The sequence below is a fragment of the Equus asinus genome, chromosome 11 (genome assembly GCF_041296235.1).
Source record: "Equus asinus isolate D_3611 breed Donkey chromosome 11, EquAss-T2T_v2, whole genome shotgun sequence".
NCBI classification, from domain to species: Eukaryota; Metazoa; Chordata; class Mammalia; order Perissodactyla; family Equidae; genus Equus; species Equus asinus.
Window position 1 is genome coordinate 28,668,856 of NC_091800.1, and position 25,812 is coordinate 28,694,667.

The 25,812-nt window shown below is 36.4% G+C and overlaps 1 protein-coding gene across 8 annotated transcripts in view; it reads left to right on the forward strand.

Annotated features, from left to right (window-relative positions):
* ZC3H13 (zinc finger CCCH-type containing 13) overlaps window positions 1–25,812 on the forward strand; it is a 97,152-nt gene that overhangs the window by 63,126 nt on the left and 8,214 nt on the right. For 2 of the 8 annotated variants that reach the window (XM_014838894.3, XM_014838892.3), the window contains exons 10-18: window positions 451–915; window positions 6,918–7,109; window positions 11,476–11,559; window positions 11,909–12,470; window positions 16,430–16,533; window positions 16,880–18,061; window positions 18,706–19,227; window positions 21,778–21,930; window positions 23,187–23,387. In XM_014838894.3, coding sequence (XP_014694380.1) covers window positions 451–915; window positions 6,918–7,109; window positions 11,476–11,559; window positions 11,909–12,470; window positions 16,430–16,533; window positions 16,880–18,061; window positions 18,706–19,227; window positions 21,778–21,930; window positions 23,187–23,387 — 3,465 coding nt within the window. The remainder of the gene's footprint in view (window positions 1–450; window positions 916–6,917; window positions 7,110–11,475; window positions 11,560–11,908; window positions 12,471–16,429; window positions 16,534–16,879; window positions 18,062–18,705; window positions 19,228–21,777; window positions 21,931–23,186; window positions 23,388–25,812) is intronic. The other 6 variants (XM_070520682.1, XM_014838896.3, XM_070520683.1 and 3 more) reach the window with 4 other exon arrangements.

Below are 25,812 nucleotides of genomic sequence, written 5' to 3' on the forward strand. Positions count from 1 at the left end.
TACTAAGTGTAGACCACTCTCAAGTACTTTTAAGTACATTTGAGGTGGTCACATGTGGTCTCATCTAGCCTAATAGTTGGTAGATGATTAAAGTCACTGTGTGCCTCTGGATCTAAAAGTGGTTTCTAAAAAATACGCCATCAATGATATGAGGTCAACTTACTTGTTTCAGTTGTTTAAGATCTGTAAGTATGTGGTGGGGGGAGATTATGTTCAAAGTTTATCCAATCAAGAACATAATTATCCAATTGTTAATAAAATTACCTGTGAAATTTCAGCTTACAGATGGTTTTAATTTTATTTTTCGCCCCTATTTTCTCCTTTTATATTCTGCAAAGAACATGAATTACCATTGTAATAAAATTTTAAAAGCTTTGTATTATATATATTGTCTAGTTTCCCAAAATTTTGTAAAAGGAATTATGGTTGATTTCCAAAATTGCATTACAGAGACTAGAGGCAAAAGGGATAGAGAAAAGGACACAAGAGAAGAACGAGAGTATGAACAGGATCAGAGCTCTTCTAGAGACCACAGAGATGACAGAGAACCTCGAGACGGTCGGGATCGGAGAGATGCCAGAGATACTAGAGACCGAAGGGAACTGAGAGACTCCAGAGACATTCGGGACTCCAGGGAGATGAGGGATTATAGCAGAGATAACAAAGAGAGCCGTGATCCCAGAGATTCTCGGTCTGCTCGTGATGCCCACGACTACAGGGACCGTGAAAGTCGAGACACTCATCGAAAGGAGGATACATATCAGGAAGAATCCCGAAGTTATGGCAGAAACCATTTAAGAGAAGAAAGCTCTCGTGCTGAAATAAGGAGTGATTCCAGAAATGAGTCTCGAAGTGAAATTAGGAATGACCGGATGGGCAGAAGTAGGGGGAGAGGTCCAGAGTTACCTGAAAAGGGTAAGGTTTTTGTCTTGTCAGTGAACTGCATCTTGTATATTTGTATAGAAATAATTAAATTACCTAAGATTTCTTTTCTAAATGTATTATTTCTTACATTCGTTATCATCATTTTGTCAAAGTAATTTTCAGTTAATAGAATTTTTGATCTTCCCTAAAAATTCCGAATATTACTAATGCTAAAGTAGCAAAAGATAAATAGGGCCTGACCTAGAGCCCCGGTTGAATTATTTCCAATCATGCCTACCACCTACCATCTTGATTAATGTGGAACACTAAGAAAATTGCTATCAGGCAAAAAAGTAGAGTCAAAAGGAAGTAATTTCTAATAAACAGGTATATAAATGATAAAATAATCATTACAGTGGGGTTAAAATGGTCGACTTTCAAAATTGGTGGTGTCAGAAATGACTGATTTGTTTATTCTTCAGTATTTGTGCTTACTTCAAACCACCTCAGATCGTAACGTATCATCTTGAGCCATTTTTCTTATCTTCCCCTAAACGCATTTGCCATCACGCAATAACTACCTAGCTAAATGTATTTGTCCTCAAACTGCTTGGACTGAATTAAGCTTTGACCTCTCTCTTCCTCCACTCCCTTCTCTCCCCTCCTCTAAAACACTGCTGCACAATTCTGATCACACTTACTCTTTTCTGCTGTTCTCTTGGTCTGTCCTGGTCGATGTTACAGCTTCATGTTAAGCTGAAGGCCCTCACCTACTCCTTCATAGTTGTCTTGACTTTTCTTGGCTCTTTGCTTTTCAAATACATCTTACAAATGAGTTGTTTTTTAAAATTTCATGAAAAACTGTTGGATTTTTATTTCAAATGCATTAAATTTATCAGTTTATAACTTCTGCTATTAACGTCTCGTACATATTATTCCTGAGCCCTCTCTGTTTTTGTTGTCATTGTAAATGGTACTTAAAAAAATTCTCTCTTTTTTTAGTAATGCATTTGCATGGTTCAAAATTTCAAAGGTACAAAAGGGTATATAGTGAAAAGCCTGCCTTCTACCCCTGACCTGGTTCTCTCTTTTGCCAATTTTGTATGTATCTTTCCCCAAAATACTCTACACAAGCCCATATGTATGTCTCTTATTTTCCCCTCTGGTTCTACCAATATAATTTTTAAAAAAGCAACTATATACTGCACTATAACCTGCTATTTTCATTTAGAAAAAAATATCTTGGAGATCATTCTGTATCAGGCAACTTTATAAACAGCTACCTCCTCCTTTTGTTGCATAATGTCTATTATAGGATATACCATAAAGTTAGTAAGTCCTACATTAGTGGACATTGAGGTGTTCCAGTCTTTTTTGTTTTCCAACAGTGCTTCAGTGATTAACTCTGTACAGGTGTCACTAAATCTTGTCTTTTAAAACATTTCATTTTCTTTTTTTTTTTAAAGATTGGCACCTGAGCTAACAACTGTTGCCAATCTTTTTTTTTTTTCCCTGCTTTATCTCCCCAAACCCCCTGCACATAGTTGTGTATCTTAGTTGCAGGTCCTTCTAGTTGTGGCGTGTGGGACGCCGCCTCAACATGGCCTGACGAGCAGTGCCATGTCCGCGCCCAGGATCCGAACCAGTGAAACCCTAGGCTGCCACAGCAGAATGCGCGAAGTTAACCACTCGGCCACGGGGCCAGCCCCCAAAACATTTCATTTTCTAATGTTTATTGCTGGTATATGGAAATAGAAATTGATATTCGTATATTAATCTTACCTTGTGATGTTGCTGTATTTTCTTAGTAGGTCTAGTTAGATTCTCTTAAACATTTATATCAGGGAACAGACAGATTTAGCTCTTCCCTTCTGATTATTATTTATTTACTGTTGACCACCTGATGAGCAGCTCTATCAGTAGTTTGAATATAAGTGGTATAATGGTCTTCTTTGCTTTGTTTCAGATTTTAAAGAATTATTGCTGGCCTTTCACCATTAAGCATGGTGGTTGTAGATTTTTAGCAAGTGCTTTTTATTGTGTTAAGAGCGTCTCCTAATTTTCCCAATTTAGCTAACAGCTTTTGTCAGAACTGTTTTTTCTGTATCTTGAGATCTTTTTACCTTGTTACTTATGTTAATAGATTTTTTAAAGTTTAGAACTATCCTTGCATTTCTAAGGTAAATGCAGTTTTTTCGAGTTCTAGAATAGGTTTGTTAAAATTTAATTTTGAATTAAGTTTCTCTGTTTTTAGTTGAGATTGGCATATATAATCAGTGGCACGATGGTACATATTCAACAACTAACTCTTCAGGAGAAAAGTCTTGACTTACAGATTTTGCTGATATCCATGGTATAAATACTCCCATCATAGCAGATATCGAGCTACTAACATGGTGTCACTTAATGTGGAGTTGGGAAGAGATGTGCACAGTTGGTTCTTTGGAGCCAGTGTGAATCAGTTCTAGCATTCCATTGCATGGTTTTCATTTTTGTGTTGTCCTTGTTTGGTTTAGGGATCAGAGTTATACTAGCCATATAAAGTGTGTTGGGAAGTTTTGCTTCTTTTTTTCCTCTTCTCTGGGACAATTTATATATGAGTGGTTATCAGTTCTCTGACAGTTTGATGACATTTGTTTGTTAAGCGTCATTTCTCATTTTTCTGAAGGTTAGAGCTTTTACTACCAATTGAGTTAGAGTTATAGGTTTAGATTACAGTCATGCATCAGTAAACAACAAGGATATGTTGTAAAAAATGTTGGGTGATATTGTCGTCGTGCAAACGTCATAGAGTGTACTTACACAAACCTGGATGGTTTAGTCTCCTAAACACCTAGGCTAATGGTACTAATCTTATGGGACCAGTGTCGTATATGTGGTCTGTCGTTGACCAAAATGTCATTACGTGGCCCATGGCTGTATTGTAATAGTTATAGATTTCTGTTTTTCTCTTGAAGCAGTTGTAGTAAGTTATATTTTTTCAGGAAATTTGTTTTCAAATTTTTGATATAAAGATGTTCCTAAATGTATTTTTAAATATCTGTTATGCCTGTAATTATACTTCCTTGTTTTTTTCCTTGCTCAGTCTTGCCAGAGGTTTATCCATTTTGAGACTTCAAAGAAATAACCTTTGGTTTTCTTTATATTCTTTTATATCTCTTTTGTTCTATTTCATTAATATGTACTCTTAAGTTTCACTCTGTTGTGAAAATTTGTTAATAACCATTCTAAACACTTTCTAAATTTTGATAGTTCTTTTTTGATTCATGAGTTATATAGAAATAGGATTTTAAATTTCCAATCATGGTTTTTAAAATAACTCCCCTCCCCATGTTTTAATTGTTATCAGAGAAGGCTCTGTTTGAAGTCAGTTCTTTGGCACTTGGATTTGTTAAGACTTACTTTGTGGCTCAGCAGTCGGTTTTATAAGTGTTCTGCATGTGCTTTTAATGGTTTGCTTCAAGGTGTCTCTAAGCTCGTTTGTTAACCACATTTTCAAATCTACATTTAATTCTTTTAGACTGCCTTTTCTATCATTACAGAGATGTGAGTTAAATCTCCCTCTATCATTGTGGCTTTGTCCATCTGTTGTAATTTGATCACTTTTTGCCTTGAATATTTTGAGGCTTTGCTGTTAGGTACACATAAGGCAAATTATTCCTTTTATCATAAGAGAATGAGTCTTTTTGTCCATAATAGTGCTTTTTGTCTTGAAGATTATTTTGTCACAGATTTCTTTTGGGTGGTATTTGTTTGAAAATATCTTTTTCCATCCTTTCAAACTTTCTGTATCTTTTTGTTTTAAATGTGACCTTAAATAGCTTGTACTTAGACATATGTTAGAAATATGTTGAATCCTCCCATTATATCTGCCTTTATTCTTAACTTTTCTTTCAAATTTTTCATCTCTTTATTTCTTTCACTTTCTGGGTCGTATCCTCAGATGTATCTTTTTTTACTAATTTTCTTTTAGCAGAATCTAATCTGACATTTAATCTTTTCATTCCTAGATGTAGCCCTTTTGTTGCCTTTTAAAAATGTTTTAAGGGGCTGGCCCCGTGGCCGAGTGGTTAAGTTTGCGCGCTCTGCTTCGGTGGCCCAGGGTTTCACCAGTTCGAGTCCTGGGTGCAGACATGACACTGCTCATCAAGCCATGCTGAGGTGGCATCCCACATGCCACAACTAGAAGGACCCACAGCTAAAAATGCACAACTATGTACTGGGGGGCTTTGAGGAGAAAAATAAAAATCGCTTAAAAAAATGTTTTAAATTTCTTCTTTCTGCTCTTTAATTATTAACATATTCTTTATAGATATTTTGATTATTATAATACCCTGTTATAGTATTAAGAATTATGCTATAATTCTTTCAAGGCTCAAAGCCTGTTTTGTGTAAAGTGTGTGTGTAGCTCTGTGCAGTTTTTTTCAATCACTTTATTGAGGTATTATTGACATACAAAAAGGTGCACACATAATATATACAAGTTCATGAGCCTGGACATAAGTGTACACTCAATGAAACCATCACCATAACCTGTGCCATAAACGTATCTATTACCTGCAAGAGTTTCCTCTCACTCTCTCTATTATTTTTGTGTGTTTGATGAGAACATTTAATGTAAGATCTACCCTCATACCAAATTTTTGAAGTTGCCAATATAATAATATTAACTATGGGCACTATGTTGTACAGTAGATCTCTAGGATTTATGCATCCTGTACAGCTGCAACTTTATAGCCTTTGACTGATACCGCCCTATTTCCCTCTCCCTCCAGCCCTGGCAACCACCATTCTGCTCTCTGCTTCTATGAGTTTGACTATTTTGGATTCCACATATAAGTGGTATCATGTAGTATTTGTCCTTCTGTGTCTGACTTATCTCACTTAGCATAATGTCCTCCAGGTTCATCCATGTTGTCTCAAATGGCAGAATTTCTTTTTTAAGGTTGAATAATATTCCATTATATGTATGTACCACATTTTCTTTATCCATTCATCTGTCAATGGAAGTTTAGGTTGCTTCCATGTCTTGGCTATTGTGAGTTAATGCTGCAGTGAACATGGGAGTGAAAATAGCTTTTCCAGATCTGATTTCAATTCCTTTGGATATATACCCAGAAGTGGGATTGCTAGATCATATGGTAGTTCTATTTTTAATTTTTTTGAGCAACCTCCATACTGTTTTCCATAGTAGCTGTGTTGCCTTGCATTACCATCGCCACAATCAAGAGACTCAACTGTACCATCACAAGACTCCCTGTGTTACCCCTTTACAGCCACACCCAAATACCCTCTCCTGTCCCTGACCCCTGGCAACCACTGATATAGCCTTCATCTTACAATTATTTCACAAATGCTACATAAATGGAATCATGCTGTATGTATCCTGTTGGGATTAGCTTTTTCATCCAGCATAATTTCCTTGAGGTTCATCTTAGTTGTTGCATTTATTAATAGTTTGTTCTTTGTTGTAGTAGTCCATGGTCTGATGTAGCATGGTTGTTTAACCATTCACCCATTGAAAGACATTTGGGTACTTCCCAGTTTTTGGCTACGAGTAAAACTACTGTGAACATCCATTTCCCACATATTTTAATGAAAATTTTCAGGCACCACTTAATGTCAACAAAGTACCTTGGTTCTGTATTGGAGTGTTTTCACTATAAACTATAATCAAAGCAATAATGTATATCCATATTTTTCATTCTTTTCATGATATTTCTGTGACATAGATAAGAGTCAATTGTTTTTATTTTTTGTTTTGTTGTTTTTTGGGTTAGTTGAGATATTCTTGCTTTATGATTCCGTTATATGACTTTCTTTATAGATAAGGCAAACTGAGACTTAGTTTACTCAAGTCAGTCATCAGACAACTTGGGTGTTCTGACCCAACATTTAGTATTCTTTCCAACAATGATTACCGCGCTTTGGAATACCAAAAAAAAAAAGCCCACCTTTATCTGTATGTTTTTTGGGAGGAAAGATGGTGACTGATGAAACTTGTTGAATAAAGTATATGTGTTTAAACATTTGTGTGAATATCCTTTGTTTAGGAAGTCGAGGCACAAGAGGTTCTCAAATTGATAATCACAGTAGTAGTAGCAACTATCATGACAGCTGGGAAACTCGGAGTAGCTATCCTGAAAGAGACAGATATCCTGAAAGAGACAACAGAGATCAAGCAAGAGATTCTTCCTTTGAGAGAAGACATGGAGAGAGAGACCGTCGTGACAACAGAGAGAGAGGTTTGTCAAATGGGATATTATTAAATAGTGACCAGCATTCACTGGGAGAATTGTTTTTTTTGAAGAGTATCAATTTACTTTTTAATATAAGCTATCTTTTAAGATTTTTGCTTGTTCACACATTTGAAACTATTATATTTTCTCTCATATAATCCTCCACGTTTACTTAGTTTAGGAGAGAGTGTCTGAATAGCTAGCTGCCCACACCTATTTGACACCAGAGTATGTACTGAGGTGTGGTAGGTACTTGCATACTTGCAAGAACTGAGGTGTCACATCTGCTCTATGTCTCTCACCTTAACCAAATAGCTCACAACCCTTTAAAGAAGTGGATGCTTGGGTGCCATTCCAGGCATTTCTGATTCAGGAGATACTTAAACTTTCTCATCTGAGTATCCTGGCCACTCACTCACTAGTTGGGATAAACAGAGACTTATAAGGACTGACATGTTGATGATAGGGCTGGGGGTTGTTTAGAGAAACATTTTATTCCTATTCCTTCCTAAGAATATGTATTACTTGCTTTAACTAATTTTATATTCATGTATATCTTAAGCTAAAAATTTTCTGTTACTATATTAGATCGTCTCTTAAGTCAGTTTTGAAGCAAAATTCCTAGAAGGCATTTAAGAAGGGTTATAAAGACTTTAACAAGCTTTTATCATCTGTACATATTAGGGCCTTTAAACGTTTAAGATCTAAACACTTTACTAACCTTGGCTGGTTACTAAAGTGAGATTTGCCATAATTCTGGGATTGGTACAGCATGAAACTTGATGGAGTAGGGAATTGAGTATTGATGCTTCACAGTGGGCTGAATCAAAAAGGTAATACTGTGTCTTGATATGGGTGGTAATGAGAGGAGGACAGAGTCTCTAACACACCATGTACTTTTGGGAGTATAGCTTGAGGTCAGAGTTGGTTGGGTTGAGTTTGTTAGGGTAAGCCTAATGCATTTAGGTTAAATGTTAAATGGAGATATATATGATATCCTTAGTTACAGATGAGGCTGGAGTTTATATGTTCTGTGTTGATATCTGAAATTATTTCTTCCCTAACACTGATTTACCTCTCTTTACTCTCTTTAATCTAACACCATGTCCTGATAATGCTTTTTTTGTATCTGTTATTTTTTTTCTTGTTTTGTATCCTAGTTCAGGTTTTTCTCACCTCCTGCCTGAATTCAGTAGTAACATTTTGTTTCAATTTTATGTTTAGTTCAACCACACGTGTTAAGTTACCAAGAATTTTGATAAGTTGCTCTTTGTATATTCTGACTTAGTATCCTTTACAATTTTATTTTCTTTCCTTTTTGGTGAGGACGATTGGCCCTGAGCTAACATCTGTTGCCAATCTTCCTCTTTTTGCTTGAGGAAGATTGTCCCTCAGCTAACATATGTGCTGGTCTTCGTCTGTTTTGTATGTGAGACACCACCACAGCATGGCTTGATGAGTGGTGTTTAGGTCTGCACGCAGGATCCAAACCTGTGAACCTCAGACCTCCGAAGCGGAGTGTGCAAACTTAACCACTATGCCACCAGGCTAGCCCCTATCCTTTACAATATTAATTCAGAGAATATATATTAAAAAATTCTTTAAAATCCTTTTATCTTTGCAATATCCCTGTGAGTGTAGGTATGAGAAGAGAATTCATGTTTTATAATTTAGGAGATTGGGGCTAAGAGAAGGGTAGTGATTTTTCCAATATTACAGAGGAAGTAACTTCCAGAGCTAGAATTTAAACTCAAATCTTCTGACTGAAAAGCCTGTTCTTTTTTTGTTTTACTTTACTAGAACTATTTGAATAAATATTACTTGTATGATTGAAATAGAAACCTGTTTTTGAGTTTAATGGTATATTCTCCAGATGTTTATTGAGTACCCATGCACTTTGCTAGTTTCTTGGAGTGCAGTAGTTCTTGTGTTTGTTGTGCTTGTAGAACTTAATAGGGGGAAAGATACTCCTCAAAAGAAAGAAATGATTATTGAGTGCCATCAGGGAAACAGACATGGGCCTTAGATAGAAATAAAGGATAAGAGAGGGACCTATTTTATCTAGATAGAGTGTTTACGAAAATTTGAGGAGTTGACGTTTAGGCAGAGGTAAAGGGCAATAAAAGAAATTAGCCCTGCAAAGATTGAGGGTAAAAACGTTCTGTGCAGAGGGAAGAGTGTGTGTCAATTCCCTGAGATGGGAAATAGCTTAATATGTCCTAGAGTCTGAAAGAAATCCAGTGTGACTGGAGTATGGTGAGCAATAGCAAGATTGATAGAGGTTGACAGTAGAGGTGTACGCAGGCACCTTGGTAGGTGCTCAAGAATTTGAATCTTTCCTTTAGTTTTTCATAAGTGAATTAGGGTGCAAATTGACAATTGAAGTGTGGTGAATTCTTCTACTAAACAAAGTTCTGTGAGAAGACAAAAAAGAGCAAACTGAGTTCTAAGGAAATCCAAGAAAGTTTCCTAAAGAGGAGACATCTGAATTAGGGCCTGAAGGATAAGTAAAAGTTTGCTAGAAAGAATGATGGAAGAAACACTGTAGGGGAGAGGGTGTAGCATGTGCAGACTACAGGGCTAAAAGAAACATATTCTTTGAAGCAGTAAAGAATTATAAAGTTGGAATAGAGCTATGCTATAATTGGTAGGGAAGGTAAGAAGTGAGGAGAAAGGATTGTAAATGGCCTAATAAGTCAGGCTAAAAATTTTGGGTTTAATTTCCTTTTCACTGCCTACCAGATAACTGCTATTAAGCAGCTGGGAAAAAATAAGAGTTTTCATCAGAAAAGTGTAAGAGAGTCTAGGGAAAGGCTGAAGACAAGGATACCAACCAGTTAGACTGTTAATGACGTAGACATCTAAGAAGAGCTGATCAGAGTCTGAGTCAATAATATTAACTGTAGGGATGGAGAGAGGAAGTGGAATAAAGAAATATTTTGAAAGTGAAATTGATGGTACTTGAATATGGTGGAACTTGGATAACAGCTTTCCAGCTTTCGTGAATGGATATGTCGTTCATTAAGATAAGGAAATATATGAAGAGAAGCACATCTTTTCAAGAACACATTTTAGGGAAGATAGTTTAGACATACTAAAGTGGTATTCTTATAACCTTTCCATTTTCTTTGAAGTAAGGAGTATTGTCATTTTGGTTGGGAAAATAGAGTTTTTATCTGTCAAAACAGAGTATCTGACTAAAATAGTCTATTCCCTGACATTACTGTAATCAGAAATTTCAAGCATGTATTGCTATAAGATACAGTACTGAATTCGTTTCAGGTTGTTTTCTCATCATTGTGATGTTACTATGGCCCTCATACCAGGCATCCAGACAGTCTTAAGATGTGAATATATAGCATTCCGGGAATTAAAAGTGTAGTACAATAGAACGTTTTAAATTTAAGTTGGTTTCAGCAAAAGTAAAGAAAGGTTTACGAGTACTGACTTCTAGTCCTGATGTCCTACTATATCTACCATCTCTGGGACTTTGTCAGGACAACTTCTGGACCATAATTTCTGTGTTTTTAAGAAGAGAAGGAGCTGGACAAGGTTTTGTTTTGTTTTGTTTTAGCTTTAAAATTCTATGAACTCTTTATCTATAACCTCTAAAAGAGTAAATATGGATAATTCTTGTCTTTTTCATCTGTGATAAGCAAGGAAATTCAAGTTACCTTTGAACCCTTCCCTACAAATATCCTAAAATTATTCTGTTTAAATAAGTTGATGTTAGATATTCCACTTGCAAACCTGTTGGCTGTTTTATAGTAGGACCTTTATAACTAACCAAAACATTATTATATAATATGAGAATAGAAACATCACAGTAGCCTAGATCCTAGCACAGTGAACTGCTTTCAAAAATGGCTATCTCTGGAAAAGTTCATGCCATTTCTTAAATATTTTTTGATCCCAGACTACTTTCCTGCTCAGCTGGGCATTTGGGCAGCACACATTCATTTTCTCCGTGTTTATGTGATTTGTGTATTGAAGAAAAGAAAATATGTATATATATATTATATTATATATGTATATATATATATATAAAATATAATAAGATTATCAGTTAACATTTTAAGACAACAGCTCTTCATCTGAGTAATCAGTTATATGATTAAAACTTTTATTAATAGTTATTAATTATAAATATATATCACTAATATGAAACACTTTTTACATTTGATTATTTCAAGATTGCTAAGCATCAGTACCCTTAATCTAGTTTATGATAAACTGATATTGCAGCAACAAATACTGACAGATGTTTTGTTCTACTATATTTTCCTCACATAGTAGCTGCACTTTGATGTGTATATATTTCGGCCTGAAATTAGAGGTGTGACTTACGAGGGAAATTTTTTTTTTCCTTCAGCTCCTATGTTCTACACCTCCTGCTGCCCCTATCCTTTGCCACCAGTGTTCTCAGGTCCTGCTGGGGGGACAGAGAAGATCAGAGGTGAAGGGTAGAGATGGCAGAAAGTGGGGTTGGAGCAGGGGGCTGGAGGTAGGGTAGGGAGCATGCAGAGAGAGATCAAAGGTGGATCAGCGGGAGGTGGGAGGTGGGGTTGATGGGGAGCAGAAAACATGTTAGTTAGAGGGCAAATAAAAATTACGTGTAAGAAAAAAATATTTTTAAACATCTAGGGGTGATTATTTGGATGATTAAATTAAAAGTAAACATAGTACCTGATTTATATTTGTTGCCACTGTGACCCTATACACAGATAAAATTTAAGATTTTCCATACTGTCTTGCCAATAGGTTATGTCAAATTAATCACTGACAAAACTTGATTTTCATTGTAGATCAAAGACCAAGCTCACCAATTCGACATCAGGGAAGGAATGACGAGCTTGAGCGTGATGAAAGAAGAGAGGAACGAAGAGTAGACAGAGTGGATGATAGAAGAGATGAAAGGGCTAGAGAAAGAGATCGTGAACGAGAACGAGACAGAGAGCGGGAGAGAGAGAGGGAACGTGAGCGGGATCGGGAAAGAGAGAAAGAAAGAGAACTAGAAAGAGAGCGTGCTAGGGAACGGGAGAGAGAGAGAGAGAGAGAAAAAGAGAGAGACCGTGAAAGAGAGAGAGATCGTGACCATGATCGGGAGAGGGAAAGAGAGAGGGAACGCGATAGGGAAAAAGAACGGGAGCGAGAGAGAGAAGAAAGGGAGAGGGAGAGAGAGCGAGAACGGGAGAGGGAGAGAGAGCGAGAACGGGAACGAGAAAGAGCAAGAGAGAGGGATAAGGAACGAGAGCGCCAAAGGGATTGGGAAGACAAAGACAAAGGGCGAGATGACCGCAGAGAAAAGCGAGAAGATATTCGAGAAGAGAGGAATCTTAGAGACGGGCATGATGAAAGAAAATCAAAGTAAGAATGATTATGCGGCAGTCTTTTCAAGTTATATTTCAGTAAAGAATTCGAAAAGTTCCATGTAAGGCTTTTCATTGTGTCCCTGATAGCCTCTTAATTCTTTTTCCTCTGTACGTTTTCCTGTATTTCAATTTTATTATGTATATTTGTTGTTTAAAATATTTTGAATTGTCTAGAAAAAAGTAACAATTTTCCCATTCTATTTTTGTATCCAGGGGATATAATTAATCTTTCTTGTTTACTGAGCCATTTTTGATGGCACATTGGCTATTTGACTGCTATAGACTTGTTTTTAACAGGAATCCAACCTAAAAGTGATAGAATCAATGAGTTTATATCTCATCATATCCACTTTACAACTAGTTAATAGAGTTGATTGGTCTCAAGAGATACTGCCTATATTCTTCCTGATAATCCTTCACGGGTTTTCTGTACAGTCATGTGTCACTTAATTATGGGGATATGTTCTGAGAAATGCATTGTTAGGCAATTTCGTCATTGTTCAAACATCATAGAGTGTACTTACACAAACTTAGGTGATGTAGCCTACTATACACCTAGGCTATATGGTATTAATTGTTTTTTGGGTTTTTTTTTTTTTTTTGCTAAGGAAGAATCTGTTGCCAATCTTCCTCTTTTTGCTTGAGGAACATTAGCCCTGAGCAAACATCTCTGCCAAAGTTCCTCTATTTTTGTGTGTAAGTCGCTGCTACAACATGACTGACGAGTGGTTAGATCCATGCCCAGGATCCAAACCCACAAACCCAAGCTGCCAAAGCAGAGCGTGCCAAACTTAACCACTACACCATGGGGCTGGCCCCTATATGGTACTAATTTTATAAGACCACTGTCATGTATGCAGTCTTTTGTTGACCAGAATGTCATTGTGCAGCATATGACTGGACTTAGAAGTCTGGAGTCACTACCCCCAAGCTAGGGAAGTATTCACAGTGTCTTAGAACTGAGGGATTTCCTGTAATCACTGCATGGCTAGAAGATGAGGGACAGGGAGGTGTCCTCTCTTGGCCTGGAAGTTAGAGTAGGTTATTGGGATCAAAAGATATTTTATCATCTCATATGTCTGAGGGCATGTTCTTTTTCTTTCTTTCTTCTCTCTTTTTTTAACCAAAAAGAATTTATTTGCTCAGGTATGCAGGAATCTAGGCTTAGCCTTCCTTTGTTCTGATGTGACTGTATCCAAATTCTCAAAGCATCGGGAATCTCACCATCTCTCCACTCTTTCCTTCTCTTAGTTCCAGTCTCAAAAGTTTTCTCCAGATGATGACTAAGATGGCCCCAACGTTGTGCCTATCAGCTGAGCAACCCCCTCTGTTTGGGTTCTCAGTTGAGGAGTAGACAAGGGAGCTAAGCCAATCACTGTAGCCATGAGAATTCTGGTCAGTTTTGAGGTTTTAGGGAAGCAAAAGCAAACTTACTGGCATTAACTGCTTTTTTTTTTTTTTTTTAAATACCAACCAGGATAAAAGGTATGGTTGAGTTTGCTAAAACAAACTATGGAAATAATTTATATATCTTCAATCTTTTTTCCCCTGCCTCCAGCACATTTGGCCCATGGTACACATACAGCTGCATGCTTTAGGCTGTTTTCATCATTGCTATTATGGATTATGGTTATGGACAAACAACCAAGCACAGAAGTGGACGCTTCTTCCATTAGGTCTTGGTTTCCCTTCAGTCTTGCAGCCAGAGTTTTCTGTAGTTCACCCTCTGGCTTCCCTTTCCCCACATTTTTAAAAAAAATCATACATTAACATAAAATTCAGATATTACCTTTAACGCATGTGAGCACACAATATATGTTATTTCTCTTCTGTCCTCTGAACTCTTTAGCTCTGTATCTTCGAAGATTAAAATTCTGATATCTGTTATTTATCTCTTATCCAGTCCTGTGTTTGATTATATTTTTCCATGCTTCTGATCTCTGCTTACAGTAGCAAAAGTTTCTTCCAGGGGCCGGCCCGGTGGTGCAGCGGTTAAGTTCGCACATTCCGCTTCTCGGTGGCCCGGGGTTCGCCAGTTCTGATCCCGGGTGCGGACATGGCACCGCTTGGTACGCCATGCTGTGGTAGGCGTCCCACATATAAAGTAGAGGAAGATGGGCACAGATGTTAGCTCAGGGCCAGGCTTCCTCAGCAAAAAAAAAAAAAAAAAAAGAGGAGGATTGGCAGTAGTTAGCTCAGGGCTAATCTTCCTCAAAAAAGAAAAAAAAAAAAAAGTTTCTTCCAGCTAGACAATCCAACCATTGACTAGGACTCCAGAAACTTAGGAGTCAAACAGCTCTATAGCAGTAACTAGTTATATGAGATTCATATCTTGATGTTTGCTCAGTTGTATTGTCACTTCAGTAATTAAATTTATCCAGCACTTTTTTTGACCACTGTTATATAGAAGGTTTGCTGAATTGCCATAGTTTTTATTTTACTCCATTTTGTTTCTATAGATATTTCCTTGAAATTAAAGTGTTTTTTTTCATGTTTTAAATTTTCAGTTTATTCCAGCATGTCATTTATCTCTTGCTGTGTATCGAACCACGTGAGAAGTTAGTAATTTAAAACAACCACTATTTAATTGTTCGTGATTCTGTAGATTAGCAATTTTGACTAGGCTTAGTAGAGCATTTCTTCTGCTGGTCTCACTTGGGATCACTCATGTTTCTACAGTCAGTCTGGCAGTTCAACTGGGTCTGGATCACCCAAAATGATCTCACTCACAGGTCTGGCAGTTGGTGCTGGCTGTTGCTTAGGGCATCTCATTTCTTCTCCACATCACCCCTCATCCTCCAGTAGTCTAAACCTTGCTTTTGCATATAATGGTAGAAATTTACCAAGAGGGCGAAAGCAGAAGCTGCAAGGCCTCTTGAGTCCTCTCTAAACTTACACCGTGTCACTTTTACCGTATCCTCTCAGCAAGTCACTGGGCCAGCCTAGATTCAAAGAATGGGGAAATAGACTGCCTAATGATGGGAGGAGCTTTGGATAAGGAATTGCACAGGCTTGGGCCCATGAGTTGTCATATATGTCTAGAGACTCCTTTTACACCTGGTTGCTCATCTATATAAATAAACTGTCAAGGAGATGTGTGGGCTGCAGTATGTTTCTCAACTTTTGACCATAGAATCTATAAAGAAATAGTGCTAGTTAAAAAAAAAAAAAAAAGTGGTCAAAAATTATTGAAAATATAGAAAAACATTAGAATAACTTACATATCCAGAGATATAAATCGTTAGTCGTTTAAAGTTCAACTAAAGAACAATAAATATAGTAAACCTGAATTATTTTATTAATTTGTCACTAAGCAAGTGATTGAGTTCTAATAAGACAGAGGGAACTGATTTTTACAATGTACCCACAGAATGGTTGCCACTGGGCTTATGACATAACCAATTTATTTCTCCTTGCAGTTTGGTGAGATGGACTCTCATTTTTTACCTCATTTTCAAACGAGAAAGCTAAGGTTCAATGATTTCAAGGAACTTACCTAAGGTTGCATAATAAATAACATGACTATAAGTTGAACTGATGTTTTTTTGACTCCAAAGCCTATACTAGATTTTCTCATTTGGCTTCTCAACATATGGTATTTCTGTATCATAAAAATGTAAAATTAATAAGTTTGAGTAGAGGGTACATTAATATATTGATTCCTCTGCTATATATTACCACCTTGCGGTAATTAAATCAGACGATTTTCATTTGAGTGATTATAATGAAGAAAGGAAGAAATGTTACCATATATTTTAAATCAACAATTGTAAGTCTTAACAAATGAAGTGAAGAATCTTACGCTGCATACCCTTTGTGTGATACAGCTCTGACAGTGTTGCTATCCTACAATTATATATTTCTAGTTATAGCAGAGAAATAAAAGTAAAAACATAGTAAAGAAATCTCCTTTTTATCCCCTGGAATTTTATAAATTATGTTTGTCTGATTTAGGAAGCGCTATAGAAATGAAGGGAGTCCTAGCCCTCGTCAGTCACCTAAGCGCCGGCGAGAACATTCTCCTGACAGTGACACCTACAACAGTGGAGATGATAAAAGTGAGCAGACTTTTTTCTGTTTCTACGTTCATATTGTTTGTAACAATGAGACCATTCTTTGATGTTAGTAGGAAATGATGAATTAAGATTTAAAATTTTTTCTTGCTCTAATGTCTCTGAATATCTCCTTATGTGACTAAGGTATGTGTTAAAAATCCAGTCATTTTATCATAATGGCACTGTCATTTCCTATTATTTGTAGTGAAGCCATATTTTTGTTTTTAGTGAAATTGTCATTTTTAAAGTTTTAAAATGAAGGGTAAGAGCTTGCTTTATTATTATTTATATGTAACATGCAATGTTGTTAACCTGGTGAATGTGTGATTACATGTATCTTTTTGTGTAGATGAAAAACATAGACTCTTGAGCCAGGTTGTACGACCTCAAGAATCTCGTTCTCTCAGTCCATCACACCTTATAGAAGACAGGCAGGGTAGATGGAAAGAGGAAGATCGTAAACTAGAAAGAAAAGAGAGTTCAAGGCGCTATGAAGAGCAAGAGCTCAAAGAGAAAGTTTCTTCTATAGATAAGCAGAGAGAACAGCCAGAAATCATGGAAAGCTCAAGAACTCGTGCACAAGACATGATAGGACATCACCTATGTGAAGATCGAGACACATCTGACCGAGCTCATGATGAAAACAAGAAAAAAGTGAAAATTCAAAAGAAACCTATTAAGAAAAAGAAAGAAGATGATGTTGGAATAGATAGGGGTAACACAGAGACAGCATCTGAAGATGGTCAAGTATTTTCACCAAAAAAAGGACAGAAGAAGAAAAGTGTTGAAAAAAAACGTAAAAGATCCAAAGGTGATTCTGATATTTCTGATGAGGAAATAGCCCAGCAGAGTAAGAAGAAGAGAGGCCCTCGGACTCCCCCTATAATGACCAAAGAGGAGTTGGTTGAAATTTCCAATGATAAGGAAGGCACTATGGAGGAGCTTCAGAAAAAAGAAGATACAGCGTTCAGTGACTGGTCTGATGAGGACGTGCCTGACCGTGCAGAGGTGACAGAACCAGAGCATTCTGCCACAGCTGCTACTCCTGGAAGAGCTCCTTCTCCATCTTCTCTTCCTCCTCCTCCTCCTCCTATGGCTACCTCTTCTACTGCTCTTGCCGCTAGTGCTACCACGACCTTCAGCACATCTGCCACCACCACCTCTGCTGTCCCTACCAATACAACTTTTACCAGTGAAGACTCACATAGAAAATGCCACAGAACACGAGCAGAAAAAGTAGAAGCACCTCATGTTACTATAGAAGATGCACCACATCGCAAGCCACTGGATCAAAAGAGGAGTAGCAGCCTTGGGAGTAATCGGAGTAATCGTAGTCATACATCTGGTCGTCTACGCTCCCCATCCAATGATTCTGCCCATCGAAGTGGAGATGACCAAAGTGGTCGAAAGAGAGTACTGCATAGTGGCTCAAGAGATAGAGAAAAAACAAAAAGTCTGGAAATCACAGGAGAGAGAAAATCTAGGATTGATCAGTTAAAGCGTGGAGAACCCAGTCGAAGTACTTCTTCAGGTAATAAAATTGAATTACAAATCATAATTTTAAAGTAAAGGCTAAATTTGTTACTTTATATGCTGCCTTAAATTTCAAGGAATTTAAAATGAAAGCTTAAAATAAAAACTTACAATAAAACCACCCCACCAAAATGTTACCTGGTATCACATTAATACCAACGTTCTAATAGAGGTATATTCAATGATGTGAGTCAGTTTAATATCAGGATTTTAGACTCTATCTTGGTGGAAGGGCTTATGTATTCAAGTCCCTTATTGATGCCTAAAGTTTTAACCTTCCTCTTCTTCCTATAGCCAATGCTTTCTCTTTTGACCAAAGAAAGTAAGAGAAGGTAGGGGTATAGGAAGAGATCAGATATCAGATAGTGAAGTGATCAATTCTGTTAATGCTTAACCATTTTATGTACTTACTTCTTTGAAGATATTTTGTGGTTATAATGGAAATAGACAAGGAAACGTTTTTTACATATTTTAATTAGCATTTTTAATTGAGAGAAATCAATTTTTCCTTAAAATGAGTTCTTTGGATAATTGGGAATAAATTCAGAAAGAGATAAATTGTAAGTTTTAAATGATTGTAAAGTTAAATATTTTATTTCTGTTTATCACGTTAACTCTTTGTATATGGTGTATTTATTTTAGATCGTCAGGATTCAAGAAGCCATAGTTCAAGAAGAAGTTCTCCTGAGTCGGATCGGCAGGTCCATTCACGATCTGGGTCGTTTGATAGCAGAGATAGACTTCAAGAACGTGATCGATATGAGCATGATAGAGAGCGGGAGAGAGAGAGGAGAGATACAAGGCAGAGAGAATGGGACCGAGATGCTGATAAAGATTGGCCACGGAACAGGGACCGAGATAGATTACGGGAACGAGAAAGAGAACGAGATAAAAGGAGAGACTTGGACAGGGAAAGGGAGAGACTAATTCCTGACTCTTTGGAAAGGGACAGGGATAGAGACAGAGACAGAACTTTTGAGAGTTCTTCTCAAATAGAGTCTGTAAAACGCAGTGAAGCAAAACTGGAGAGTGAACACGAAAGAGACCTAGAAGGCACTTCCCGAGACTCTGTAGCTTTGGATAAAGAAAGAATGGATAAAGATCTAGGATCTGTGCAGGGATTTGAAGATCTAAGCAAAGCCGAGAGAACTGAGAGTGTGGAAGGTGAGTTGCCACACCTTTTGTCTGGTATACCACTCCATTCCTTTACAGATTTCGTAGGAAACAAATCTTTTCTTTTGAAAGGTCATCTATTTGCATATCTAATATGCATATTGACTTCGTCATTTTTTAAGGAAAGTAGATTTTATAAGGAGAAGCCCTGTGATATTCAAAAAATCTGTTCCCCTCATTAGTACTATCAAGGTAGACTTGGTTCAAATAAGCCTAAATGAAATAAAAGATTACTTAGATGCAGTGTCTATAGATGTTAAAAGATAGTTATCACTTTTCTTAGATGTTAAAAAAAATAAAATCTTAAAAATTGAAGTGACTTCTTGGTTCAGAGGGATTCAAATAACTATTAGAGGTTCTTATTTTCTAGGGCAGTTGAGAACAAATCTATGAAATAACACTACCTGAAACTGCATTTAATGATAGATTGACTATAGAATCCTTCTGGTACTCCCCCCTCCTAGATTGAGGAACCTCTAGAAGTCCACATCAGCCCTCTGGCCCACGTAGAGCCAGCCTGGGAGCATCACTCTCCACTGCCTCCCCTCTCCATCCTTCACCCCCGCTCTGCTATACAAACCGACTCATGCCCCTGCATTCTCTGAGTGGGCTGCATTTCCTACCCGTCTTTGTACCCTCCTCCCATTGCCTGATAGATCTTTTCCCTTGTATCTTCTTTTTCTTCCTAAAACTTCAAGTCCCAGTCTATGTATAAATAATTTGTGAAGCCTTCTCTACTAAAGGCACTTACTCTTTTAAATTGCCATAGCACCTTGTTTATACATTTTTTTCTAGCATCCCTGAACTGTATTGTAATTATTTTTCCATGATTTTCTCCCTACTATACTGTAATTCTTTGTTAGGGACCATAGCTTTTCATTTCTTAATTATCAGGACTATAGCAGAGGCACAATAAATAGCTAGTGAATGAAAATATGTTCTGCCTGTACATACATGCCCCACATCTTACTCTTTGGTGAATTATAGCCTAGGTTAACAATGGTAATGGTTCCCCTGAAAATTCTCCTGGAAATTTTGCCTCCTTGGGACTGTCCAGTTCTGGTACCAGCGCTTACACTATTCTTCTGATATAAACTCTCCATTTCATAAGGGAGGAAATATGACCAAAGGCTCTCTTACATACACTGGGCATTGGGCCCAGAGTAAAATTCCCATTCTTGTAAAACTATAACCATCTTTACATCTTTTGGTTATCTTATTAGATATATTCTGATATGCCATCTGTTATATTTTTCTTCTACTTGACAAAAATATTTCTACCTCAGTGTTCTTCACATTATATTTTTATCTCAATTTTGAGTGTAAATGGCCTCAAATCATGAGCCATAATACCAATGAAAGTACAACCCTGGGGTATAATTGAATGTAATTGAACTAATCATTATAATAGGTCTCTTGTGATTGCAGTCAGTGCGCCTCGTCCGTAAGATATATAATTTACTCATTGTGATCACAGATAACATAGCGTAGAAATTTATAGGTGAATTACCTGCTGTGAGATAAAAAATTTATTCACCTAAAGTAGAAAATGAGTTGGATAACCTTGAGAAATTAAAAATTCTGTTATCTGCATTTATGTTTAGATGTATATTTTTATAGCAAAGTTATTGATTAACTTAGAAGTGAGGTGGTGGGGTATATGGAGATTATTATAGACTTTAATAGAATAGAAAACTACTAGAAACATCTCATAGTTTATTGTATTGTATTTACAGCAAATATATACCCATAAAGCATACTATTGCATTTTGGAAACTAGCGTTATAAATTTAGTAAAGTGTGTGGGTAACTAGTGATTAGAAATATTAAACATACTCTGTAGTCTTAGGATAATTTAAGTTCACAACTAACTCACTGGGAGACAAAGCTTATCCTACATGGTTGAGAAGAGTTGGTAAAATAAAGAAATAGACTGTATGCTAGTGGTACCAACAAAAATATTTTAAAATTAATAGCATTCTTTTAAAAATTGCATTGGAATAGGGGAGATGAATTGGGAGGTAGTAGAAAAATTAATGGCACTTCTACATTTTTTTCTCACTGCTATAAAGTTCTTCATATCGTGAACTAAATATGATGAACTAAGATTTAAGTTCCAAATAAATTTTCGTATTAAGTTTGTAAGTTTTTTATAAATTAGTGAGTTTATTTAGGTAGAGATTACTGCATCCCTTTGAAGTTAGTAGATTTGTCTGGATTTATTTAAGGTTTTATTATAAAAAAATTAACACACATGATCAGCATTAATATGTTAGTGGTAGCTTTTATTTCTCATATTTTAATTCTAATCTTATAACTTACTTTGATCTTGCTGTTCATATCATGTTCTTGCCATTCAAACTAAATTTAATTAAATTTTATTGTTTTCTTTTAGAATTATCTTGTTTTGAATAGTTAAGAAATGTTTCCTAATGAAAAAGTGCTTTTCAAATTTTCTTAGTGTGCACAGCCTCTAGATTTCACTTAGACATCTCTTCCCCTTAGTGTTCTTTTTGACATAAAATTAATTTTTCTGTTTAGCAGGAGATGACGAATCCAAGTCAGACGATGCACATTCATTAGGATCTGGTGCTGGAGAAGGATATGAGCCAATCAGTGATGATGAACTAGATGAAATTCTGGCAGGTGATGCTGAGAAGAGGGAGGATCCACAGGATGAGGAGAAGATGCCAGGTGATCATTTGCAGGGGTAGTTAAACATAAAAATATCTGATTTATAGTATTAAGGTATGCTTTGTTCCCTTTCATACCGTAAGAATTGATAAAAGGCAGAATTTTCCCCTTTGTGTTATATTTAAGGTTGAAAGGCCAATAAAATGAAAATTATAGTCTATATGCTCTGCTCATTTTTGAGTAGACATTGCCTATGATTGGAAAGGGCCTCGTTTAAAATAGCAGAATTCTGAGATTTCCATTCCAGAGTTTAAGATTCATATTATATGACCTGGTATCTAACCAAATGCTAATTGCCTAGCAGTGTATTCTGGATGTTAGGTATACAATACAGAGCTTCACGATGGTAGTGTGACAAAGCAACTTTAGAAACAGCCATTCAAAGAATTTACAATAGTTAAAATTATATTTAAACACTATATACCTCTTTCTAACAATTTTCTAAATTCAGTATTTTCACTTATAGTACTTTACACATTGCCAGAATTTACTCTACTGACTATCCCATGAAGCAACACCCTTTGATGTTCCTATTGACCATCCAAATTAGTCTGAGTGTTACTCACAATTTTTTTTTTATCATAGTGAGGGTCTTTGCCTTTTGTGGGTTATATAAAATAGTAAATTTTTATTTTGACTTAATTGCTCTTACATTTCACAATTTTTTTCTACTAATTTAAAAGGAATGTATGATTGTTATCTATTATTATCTGCTATTAGGCATTTCTGAATGGAACATCGTTTTGTTAATTTCCTCAGCTGTTCCTTGTCAGTGGATGGATCATTCTTTCTCAATATTAATAATAGTCACTGTGTGATTCTTAAAGTAATTTCGTAAGAATTATTTGTTTTTAAAAAATAAACCCTGTTTGTGTGTGCACACGCATGCAGGCTAAATATACTCCTAGAGTTAAGCCTTGAAAGGATTCTAGGGCCAAGTTTCAAAACGTCAGAGCTAATCTTAGTGACAGAATGGAGTTTGTTCATTGGGTATCTCTCAAGCAATTTAAATGACTGGCTTTTCTTTTTGTTTGCTTGCCTGTTTTCTTTTCGTGACAAGGTTTTTATTTGTAAAGGTCCATAGATTCTAAATATTGATGTTTATAGAAAAGCCTTCATTTTAAGATTATCACCTTTTTGGTTTGAAGTACTTGTTATTTAACGCCTTCTGTGTTTTGCAGTTTGTGTTTCTCTGTAGATAACAAGAAAGCTATTTCTTGGTGTAAAAACAATTCCTGGTCTTCAACTTTTCGCAGATCCCCTAGATGTGATAGATGTGGATTGGTCTGGTCTCATGCCAAAGCATCCGAAAGAACCACGAGAGCCTGGGGCTGCACTCTTAAAATTCACACCGGGAGCTGTTATGCTGAGAGTTGGGATTTCTAAAAAGTTAGCAGGTTCTGAACTCTTTACCAAAGTCAAAGAAACATGTCAGAGACTTTTAGAAAAACCGAAAGGTAATTCCATTCCACTTTGCCTGGATAATGTCTGCTATAACTATTAAGATGCTTTTGAAAAGGATTCTGTTCTGTTCTCATGTAGCACTTAAAATACAAAAACTATGTTTTTGAGAAATCACTTATATTCATTATTTAATCCTCATGGTCAAAATTCCTTTTTTAAATTTATTTTGAGAAAAATTTAAGCCCATAGAAAAGTTGCAAACATAGCACAATGATATTTCTGTATCAAAATTACTACTTTTATTTTGGTGAGGAAGATTGGCCCTGAGCAAACATCCATTGCCAATCCCTCTGTTTTGTATGTGGGATGCCACCAAAGCATGGTTTAATAAGTGTATAGTTTCGTGCACAGGATCTGAACCTGCGAACCCAGGCTGCTGAAGCTGAGTCTGTGAATTTAACCACTGCACCACTGGGCCGTCCCCCTCAAAATTACTTTTTAACAGATGAGTTCAAATGTCAAGTGCTCAGTGGTTTGCCCAGGGCTTAATGAAACAGAGTCTATGAGAGTGGACTAGATACTTTCCATAGCTGAGCAAATTGGATGTCTTGCCAACACTTTCCCCTGGGAAATGGGAAATTCTACTCAATGCAGATATCTAGGTTGAGCTTTAGAAAGTGATTAGAGCTTGGTCTCTAGACTAGACCATCGGATTCCTGTAGGCACACCACTTACTAGCTATTTAATGTCTTTCTGTGTTAGTGTCACCATCTGTAGGCTGGGAATGATCGTACCCCAAATTTCATAAGATCGTTAGGGGGTGCAAATGAGTTATTGTAAGTTAAATACTTAGAATAGTTCCTGATGTGTAATGACACTCAATATTTAGTTTGATATTTTATCACATTGATTTTGGACCTTATTGCAACAACTTTTTGTTATTCCAGAACACTTTATTTAGTTAATGGATATTTTTTTTTGGCTGTTTCTGTTATCTGGTGCCTACCTTATTTTGTTTTGGCAGCTTATTAATATTTTATTGATGGGGAGGGGGATGAATGAGTGGTGAAAAGAAGGAGAGGAGGTAAAAGCTGAAAGCAACAACATTATTTTATATCATGTTCATGAGAGTATAAAAAAGCTTAGTTAAAAGAATTAAGCTTTTTACTAATATAAAATTGAAAAAATTTTGCGTTTGCTGAATCCGTGTCCCCTCTTTCATCTGTTAGCATAAGCAGTAAAACTCAGTTTTAATATGTCCCAATAAACATGGAATGTATGTTTATGAAACATATAAATTATAATTGTGGATGTGTGTTAACCTGACAAATGACCAGACTCTTGGCTTCTTGCCCTACTCTTTCTTCGTTGTTTGCTTGACTCTGTGGCCTTAAGCAAGTAGCTCTTGTAAGCACAAAATGATGGAATGAAACCCCTAAGGTCTTACCCACCTCTAAAGCTATTTGCTCCTGTAACTTTTGCTAATGGCATTTCAAGTTAAACTCTAGTTTGATTTTGCTAACTATGAAATTGAGTTTGGTCCTGTCTTAATAATGACAATCTAAACAATGAAAGTATACACTGTAAATGGGAGTTTGATTGTTGCTTACCAGTCAGACCTCCTGTTTTTTGCTGCTATGATAGCTTTGCGAGACAGATGATACTTGATGCCGAGTATGTTTCCTAAGGAATGGGACTTTGTTTTGTTTACTGCTGCATCTAGTGTCTAATGATCTATTCTTACTAATTATACCATTGCCTAGAATAGCACCAGACACATAGTAGGTATTCAATAAATAGTGTGAAATAAATGATACTGATTTTTTCTATCCAATTTGGTCTATTTCAGCACCCAATACTGAAGAAAGTATATCCCCACTCCATATGTAATTTTTAAAAAATTCTAAGGCTTAAAGCATAAAACTTACATGTATACTGAAACTTAAATTGCTTTTGTCTAGGTTTTCTGATTGCAGTATGATTAAGTTCTTTTGAGCTAAACTTTTCCACTTATTTTGGTTCCTTTGGTTTACTTGTACTTAAAGTACGTGTTTAGTCTGTGTCTTGAGTAATTTGGTGCTGGTCAGTTCAAAACCATGAAGAGGCTGGAAGTTTAGCCATGTTATACTTTCTAGGGAGGTTTGCAAGTGTGTGTTTGTATTCGACTGTTGTGAAAGTAGAAAATAGCAAGGATCCCAAGAAAAAGAAATTTGTCCTAACAAGCAATTTTCAGGGAAGGGCATGGGTTCAATGCAAATTTTTTCTATATTTGTATCTGTAGAGGAATGGTAATGTTTTGGGTGTCTTTTAAAAAAAATAATATGCATATGTGACCATGTTGTTGGTTGGCTTAAACAGTGGTATGCCTGAACCACCTGAGGAACTGCTGTTTCCCTCTCAGGTATCCTAGTCCAGCTGCGGAGGTTCTGTAGATTGGTGGTAGAGCCCTGGCACTGTATTTTAAAAAGCTCTTCAGAC